At 44.1% G+C, this 8,573-nt stretch overlaps 1 protein-coding gene across 4 annotated transcripts in view; it reads right to left on the bottom strand.

Moving 5' to 3' along the window:
• Positions 1-915: 915 nt before the first annotated feature.
• The window catches only part of WDFY2 (WD repeat and FYVE domain containing 2), a 69,582-nt gene continuing 61,924 nt past the window's right edge, over positions 916-8,573 (bottom strand). For 2 of the 4 annotated variants that reach the window (XM_074913568.1, XM_074913584.1), the window contains 4 exons: positions 6,090-6,191; positions 4,425-4,555; positions 3,974-4,082; positions 2,202-3,327 (listed from right to left, as the gene is read on the bottom strand). In XM_074913568.1, the coding sequence (XP_074769669.1) occupies positions 3,298-3,327; positions 3,974-4,082; positions 4,425-4,555; positions 6,090-6,191 (372 nt within the window). In that variant the 3' untranslated portion in view covers positions 2,202-3,297. Of the gene's footprint in view, positions 1,423-2,201; positions 3,328-3,973; positions 4,083-4,424; positions 4,556-6,089; positions 6,192-8,573 lie in introns of those variants that run through there. The other 2 variants (XR_012634223.1, XR_012634224.1) reach the window with 2 other exon arrangements.

Below are 8,573 nucleotides of genomic sequence, written 5' to 3'. Positions count from 1 at the left end.
CAGCTTAAAAATACTGAAGTTTGGGGCTCAGGTTGATCCTCCTTCAGCCACCTGGAACACAAATGGCTGAAGTCAGCTGCTCAGGCACTGCATATGTGACCAGTGCCTGCCCCATCACCTGCCTAAGTTCTACAGATACTGTTCATTTTAAAGCCAAGAATAGCAGATAGATGCTCTGAAGAACATTGCTTCCTCCCCCAAGGAAACACCAGCTAAGAGAGAAATGAAAATCAATTTTTCTGAAGTGAAGAGCAGAGAAAGGCCAACATTGTTTGTATGCCCCTTGGCACAGCAGGAGATACCACTAAAAGCCTGCTGCTGCACTTCATCAGCCCTGGGGAGAAAGGGACTTTGCTCCACGTGAGTGTGTGTGGGTGTGCGTGTGGGGGTGCTGAATAGTTTACATCTGTACCAAAAGATATACCCTACCCCCCAAATAATGCAATTTATAAAAATAGCTTAGATTTGTTAAGCAACCAAAATGGAAAGAAAAGGATCAGGCAACAGGAATCCCTTTTTGTGCAGATCTAGAAGACTGAAGAAACTGAAATTGTTACCTTAACATGGCAGAACAGGAAGGCAGGTGTTTTAACTCTCTCTACATCAAATCCTTGTTTCATTTGCGAGGTAAAGGAATTATTGTTTGAATGAGACACATCTATTTTCCCTTCATATCTCTACATTATGGCTCTTAAGTCATAAAAAGGGACAAACTTCCCTTTCCCCCTCAGCTTCACTTTAAGCTTATATAATTTTCTCAGCCAAGACCAGTTTGTCCTGAGACTGCAAAATAAGGGGATGTTCATCTTAAATTCAGAAAACCCTGCAGGTAGTTTAGTCAGAAAGAACAGCAAGAGAAATTTTGCAAAATGTATTTGTATGCCTAACATCCACTCAGAAGCAACACTGAAACCACAACTCCTTGGAAGAGAAGGGGAGGTGGCCAAAAGTTTACTGCAGAGCCGTCCAAACACACCTTGCTCCCAAATTTAGTCTCCTGTGGAGACAGTTCCTCACCTTCGTTTGATCGTTACACGTTCAAAAGGACTAGGTCTTGATCCAGGGGCAGATCCTCAGCTTGCTGACTCCACTGCTCCATCAGTGTAGGCACAATTCATGCTGGAGTCCCAGGCTTGTTTCAACAGTGATTTAAGTTCACTTTGGTGCTCCCATGTTTCTGCCACTGTGAGAGGTACTCTCTGCACAGCAAAGCAAGTCAGGTCTTTGGCCAAAAGGCCCTGAGCACAAGGTAACGTGGCACACCATAGTCCAGCAAAGTTTTATACATCTTCTTCAGCTGAAGTGAAATATTGGCAGGCAACTTGCTCATCTTTCATAGCTTCGTCAGCCAAGTACACTTCAGTCATCAGAAAACATGCACAGGTGTAATGAAAAGCCTTCCAAGAGGAAACAAGCACCTAGCTTCCAGGAGAGAAAGTGGGAAAACTTAGAAAACAATTAACATTCGAGTTGGAAAAAGAATCTTTTTAGTGCTGTGTGAATTATGCTTGAAAATACACTTTGAAATATGCTGCCTAGAGGGAAACCGACCACAGGCTGTATGACCAGGAAAGTCAACGTGACATCATTTCAGAGAAAATGACTGTAAAATGCTTAAGCACAGCTTACAGGATGTTTGAAAAGAGAATTTTCCCTGAAAATACATAGCAGTCCTGCAACACGCACAGAGAAGTCCACTCACCCTTTACTGTGGCAGCTCAGCAGTCTAGAGTTAATGCCATGGACTGCATTAACATTTTTGTTTCCTCAAAATTGAATTACTGCTGTGGAAACAAAGGAGAAGCTTCATTTGCTTTTGGCATTATCAATCAAGCAAAAACATAAGGCTTCTCTAGGTAGTAATGTGCTCTGTAGTGGTAAACGTTGTGGCCTCCCCACTTTAGAGCAGAAAAGTAAAGTCCAAAATGGGTCAAGACTGAGCACCACTGACATTCTGTCACAGCAGCTACAGACCACAAGTTCTGTTTACATAGAAGATACAGGAAAGCCCTAGATCTGGTTTGCAGTTCTATTATCTTCTCCAGTTTCTTTGAAGCACATCAGCGATAGCTTGCTAAAAAGTGAAATGGATTAAAGGAAGAGAAAGTTGACTCTTCAGAGAAGATCCCTTTGGAAAAAAAGGGGTTTTTTAATTCATTCATCTTGACAACGTCCTTCTAAAAAGGTAATTTGGGTCGATCCAGGTTTTTAAATACTTTTTATTTTTAAAAGAAACTGTAAAATATGACAAAAGGACAATGGACATCGTTCAGCAATATGTTTCTGGTCTATAGAGGAAATGAATAAAAAACATCAGCATTTTAAAAAATAAATATGACTAACTATACGGAAGACAGGAATCAAATTCACCTTCAACAACACAGATAGGTATAAATGCTGAAATGTTGCTGCACAAGGTAGAGGTAGAGGTAAACCAGACTTTTCAGACCTAGACCAGTTTTAGATCTGCCCCTCGCCCCCTGCCATGCACACACTCCCAAAAGTTCCTCTTGCCAATAATTTAATTTGAATCAGCCTGTCAGCCTCATCAAACTCAAACAGGTCTGTGTGCTCCTTGTAATGCTCTGAGCTGGAAAACTCGGCTTTTGCAGAAATCAGTTGCTAAGCAACCTGGCCCCCTGGTTTTGCAACTTGTGCAGCAAGGAAAGAGGCAGGAAGCTGGATTTTTGCTACTATAAACCAATAAAATGCTCTCCAGATGATGTCCGCTAGGACAAATAGATGGTAGAGCCCTTTTAGGAAATTGCAATAGTCCATCAGCTCCTCAGTGATGCACCCAGAGAACATGCAACGCCGTGCCTGGAGTTCCTTCATTGAAGAGAACATGGTCAACAGAAACATCCCAAATCAACAGGTACTCGCTACATGGAGAGCCGATTGCCTTACACAGTATGTTGATACTGAAAACTCACATGGTAAAACACAATCCAAGAACCCTCTGTACAAAGCAGCAAGTATCTTGACATAGTGAAATAGAAGAACTGAAAATTCCACCACACACAGATTTTCCAAACAAACTCAAGACAACCGAAGTCAGATTGTACAAACCATTAGTTAAAAAAATACCTTCTTGTATATTTTGAGAATAAGTGGAAAGAGTCTTCGTGCAAATGTTCAGCCTTGATCAAGCAGAGGACGTAAAATCATTGTAAACACATTAGTTCCTTTCTCATCTGCTGTATGAGCCCAGCGTTGTCTATCTTCTGCAGTACGATTAGCGTTAGGATATCTGTTTCTTCCATAAATATCACCTTTTCAAGTTCCACTGATGTACCATCAAGACACTACTGGTGTCATATCCCACAACTGTTAATATAATAAAATATAACAACATAGTGAATAATGGTAAAATATAAGATAATATATAACGTCATCTCTAAATAATTTGCACTTTGGGTTTTTTTGCTTAAGAGAGACTACATAGTTAGAGGTAGATGCAGCAAGTCTGAAGAAGTTTGATTTCATTTTCCAGCACTCATGTCAGACTGGTGAAAGTTGACCAAATGACATTCTGTATGTCATTACACTTTATCCTTATGAACCATGTTCAAAGCTTCATAAGAGAAACCAAAAAACCCCACACTATATTGCTAACTTGAATGATTAGCATAGTCATAACACATTAACACATTGTGAGGTGTTTGCTTTTTAATTACTTAAGCTTTGTTATAAACTTATTCATTATTCTAGCCATCTCTTTACCTAGCCACACAAACTGAGATTGGCCACATTGAAATGGTTTGTCTTTCCAGAGGAAAAGCTACAGTGAGCACTTGTCCCAGCCCCTTCAGGCAATAACTTGACAGACCAAGACCAACTCGGTCCTTAATGGGCAGAAGTCCATCCGTGGGAGGTCTCTGGGTAGAAGAAAGCAGGTAGGACATACCTGCAACCACGTGGGAGAGGAAGGGAAAATGAAATACAGAAGCCAGAACAACCTTCTCACTCCTACCTTAATAACCTTGTCTGTCCCTGAGGTCAACAGCCATCCCCTGGTGGCATCAAAGTGTACGTGAACAATGTTGTGCTTACTGTCGTGGAAAGTAGCTGTGGGCGCCCGTCTGAAGAAAGAAATCCAACAATCAGTAAGGTCTGTGACTGCAGGATTTTCCCCCCAAACGTTCTCTATTGAGGAAATAAGTATTTGAATGCTGCTGTAAGTCATTAATTCAGCAACCTCTCTGTAAACTCCACTTTAAGACCTTTCCAGCATGAAAGGAGCAGGGGTGGAAGCCTCTATCCCTCCCAGTTTGGCAGGCACCACAGAGGCTTTTCTTGCTGAAAGAGCCCAGGGACCACCCCACCGGGCTGCCTGCTCCCAGAGCTTTGCATCCCTCCAGGACCTCCCAGACGCAGGAGTTTTGCCCCACTCCAGTGGAAGTTGGCTCAGTGTCCACACTTACTCCTCATCCGTTATAGATTCATGACAGCTATCGCAGACTCTCACTTCAAACTCAAACCCCATCAGCGGGATGGAGGAGCGCTTGGAGCTGCACTTGCCACACACAGCTTTCCCACACTTCCGGCAGTGATGCTGTAGGAGACAACACACGGAAAGACATCTTCAGCCACAAACCCTAATCACTGCTCAGGTCACTCACTGGCTCTACCATCTCACTCCAGCAAGACACAGCTGATGCTGCAGCAAACAGAAAGCTAACTCTTCCAGGGAAGATGAAGGAAAACAGCCAAGGACTTCAGAATCAATGGCAAGGGTGGGATCTTACTTTTTTTCTCCTCCTCCACTACCTGGGGCAAGCAGCAGCTGATTACTAGCATGGACACTGGGAAGTAGCAGATAAAGGACCACCCAGGCTAAGTGGGCTCTACGTCTCTTCCATGCTCCAGAGTGACACCATAGACCACCCAGTAAATCATCTCCACGTCCCCCAGTTGGCATCTGTGCATGTAGCTGTGGGTCAGGGCTTCTACACTGAGTGTGACCAGCGTAACAGGGAGTTTTCAACAGGGTAGAAGGCGGAATAAGCAAGTTCCAAGCTGTCCTCTTTTCATTAGCACAGCTAGAGATGGGACAGGACAAAGAGCCTCGCTACACGCCCAGGAGATGTGTCCCAGCCAGGCAGGCATCTGCTGCAGGGCTGGGAGCTACAATTACCCCTGTCCCTGGGAGTCTCACTTTGGGGGTGTAGGGGATGACACCATCATTCAGCAGCATGTGACACATTAAGACATCTCCAGGTCGAGGTAGGATAGGGCTACACTAGCACAGTGTCATTCTGGAGTTCCATCCCAGCCTCTAAGTATAAACATCTAACACGTAATAATCTTGGTCCACTCCTTTGTCCATTTTCAGCCCCAGAAGCACTAGTGTTTCTGTGTTTTGATGCTACTGGCCTTGTGTTTTCTCAGGCACTGTCTGTGTAGGACTGCAAGGCTGCCTTGCTGGCCACAGGACAGCCAGGCTCTGTGGCAATGAGCGTTACCTAAAGAGGAGATGCAGCTCAGCTCTGTCTCAGACACCTGATTTCTCCAAGCTCCATGAGAACATCCCTTTCAGCATTTTTATGCCCCTCCCCCAAAAGTCTGCAATCTGCAGCACGTTCCTGCTGGGCAGGAAAAACGCAGCAGCGTGTCCCAAGCAGACCAATAAGCCTTTTCCAAAGCAGCCTGAGCAGTTACAGATGTTTAGCCAACCTCATTGAAAACAGCTTTGGTTCTAGCATAATCTCCAAAAAATCAGCTGCAAATTTCTTTCTACAACACATTCAACTAACAGTAAGCAAAATCCCACATGGCTAAAGCCATAGAAGGCCCAAAACCAATTTACTCAGACCAAGGTCTATTACATGCATTTGCTGTTGGTACTGGCTGGAAGAAAAAAAAAAAGAAAAAAAAAAGAAAAAAAAAAAGAAAAATAGACAAAAAAGAAGAGTGTACCTCCTGATGACAAAATCAAGCCTCAGAGGGGAGCCCACTGTCCTACTATCAAGCACTCAGTGGAAAAACAAAGTGCAAATTCTCAAAGTTTTAGGGGAAAAAAGTTACGATCTGTTATGAGAGAAAAGCCTAATTGCACCATGTTAACACACCAAAGGACACATACAAACCTGCCTGAGGCCTATTTTCTTACTGTCCCACATTTGCTTGAAGTTCCAGAAGAAAGGCTGGTCACATTTCTGACAGGAGTCACTATCCAGCCACTCTGGAGTCTGCAACACACACACAAATGCAAAGTGAGACTGAGCAACAAACAGAAAAACCTCCAGTGGTGCCTAGAGACAGGACAAGAAAGATGTATTGGGGTGCAGTAATGTGGCAACTAAATTTAATTGAAAATCCCCATTTTCACAAGATGCCCTTTTGTTCCCTGGGAACAGCTCTGAGCCTCAAAGGACACAGGAAGAACACTTCTCAGCCAAACCATGAAGCAGAGTATGATTATAAGACCATAAAAATCACCCAGGAACAAACAAGCCTCCCCCACCTCTCCAAGTCTTGAATTAAGCGTATTCTGTCCTGCCCTGTTGGTACGGCATTTACTATCTGCTATTGCCTCTGGTGGGAACCACAGACAATTAGTATTTCCAATAGCCAATCCACTCATCTAGAGGGAAGGGGAAGGTATCTGAAATGCTGATGTGTTTGGGGTTTTTTATTTTACTATTTATTTTTTCTTTAACACTGTAAGAAGCATTCCCACTGTCAGAGGTATCTGTGCTACAAATCACACAGAGGTGAGAAAGATGAGATTCACCCAAACAAGCCTAAAACCCGAACCAGCTCTTTTCCCTGCTTTTACACAAATACAATGGAAGGAAGGTCTTTTATTTCCTAACATGGTGTGTAGCTTTGCCCTCATGCTGTGGATGAAGCAGGTAAGAAGATTTAAAGAAACGAAATAAAATATTAAAGGCATTTCCTGCATCCAGGTTTTGCTGTGCAGAGAAGCATGGATCAGATGCCCTGTAGGGAAGAGCAAGTCTTGCCACACCCTGAAAGAGCTCAGAAAATGCCTGAAGTGACAGAAGAGCACATGAAGGGGGTAGTCAACCTCCTCTCCTAGATCTGGGTCTCCCAACATTTGTCTTGCACTGAGCTGCTGGGGGACATGCAGTGCATCTCCCCACAATGTTTAGGAAACCCTCTAGGGTATATGAGACTTGGGAAGAGTCTTGGTTCTTGATACCTTTCCAGCTGGCTGTCAGTCTGTCTGTCCTAACCTGGCCTAGCAAGAGCAACAATCGTTGTGAGCAAATGACGTGCTCATTTCTCCACCCCACCAGGACAAGAACTCATCCTAAAGGTGGTGCTGGCAAGCAAGGTCTATCTTGTCCCACCAGAGAGGCAGCCCCAGCCAGACCAGGACAGCCCTTCCAGCACTGCCTTGGCACCACTGCAACCCACTCCCACCAGCCCCACCAGTCCCTCAAGATAAACACTAAATAATGTTTAATACTTTGTGAGGAAGTGCTATTAGCAAACTGCAGTTGTCTTATCAGAGCCACTGACTTCTCACATGCTGCAATTCAAAATGGCAAGAAACACAGCTGAGAGTAAGAATTAAAAATAATACAAAAGCCAGGCAAAGATAAGGTAAGACTGATGGAAACCCTCAGCTCCCAGGATAGCTTTGATCCCCAGCAACAAAGCAACCACCTGGTTCAGCTTCTTCTGCCAGTTACTCTGAAGGTAGTTCTTTCTACTTGGGCAAATCCTTCTCTCTTCTACCCACAACAGTCTTTCTGTTTAATGTCTACAGATTTACATCTGCTTGTATAAGTTTTCATCTCTTAAGCATCTGAACATTATAGATGAAGAAGACATATTTCTTGTGACAAGTAACCACTTTGCAGTCAAATAGAAACACAGCTTCTAGCATCTTTCAGATAGTCTTCTTATAGCTTTTTTAAAAAAGAGATTAAAGAATCAGGGGCTAAAATGGCTTAATTCACTGTAATGCAATCTCAGAGATGTGGGAAAATCTGATAGCATCAAAGTGCATACTGAACACGTATCACATGGACTAAATCCTTAGATAAGGGCAAAAATACCAAAGCCAAAATCTAAAAGAAAATGCTCTAGGACCCCAAACCAAGGTTTGATATTAAAATCTCAAAGGTTCATGTTTTGGGGGGCTTTAGTACTGTGAATATCCTATTGTGTTACTTTACCCCTTCACTGGGTAAATAACTGGCTGGACGACCGGGCCCAAAGAGTTGTGGTAAACAGAGTTAAATCCAGTTGGTGGCCCAGGGCTCGGTGTTGGGGCCACTCCTGTTTAACATCGTTATTGATGATCTAGATGAGGGGATCGAGTGCACCCTCAGTCAGTTTGCAGGTGACACCAAGCTGGGTGGGAGTGTTGATCTGCTCGAGGGTAGGGAGGCTCTGCAGAGAGACCTGGACAGGCTGGAGCCATGGGCTGAGGCCAACTGGAGGAGTTTCAATGAGGCCAAATGCCGGGGGCTGCCCTTGGGCCACAACAACCCCCAGCAGCGCTACAGGCTTGGGGAGGAGTGGCTGGAGAGCTGCCAGTCAGAGAGGGACCTGGGGGGGTTGATTGACAGCCGGCTGAACAGGAGCCAGCAGTG

The sequence above is a fragment of the Athene noctua genome, chromosome 1 (genome assembly GCF_965140245.1).
Source record: "Athene noctua chromosome 1, bAthNoc1.hap1.1, whole genome shotgun sequence".
In the NCBI taxonomy this organism is placed as follows: Eukaryota; Metazoa; Chordata; class Aves; order Strigiformes; family Strigidae; genus Athene; species Athene noctua.
The sequence above is the reverse complement of the archived record's forward strand: the minus strand, read 5'-3'. Positions and strand labels throughout refer to the sequence as shown.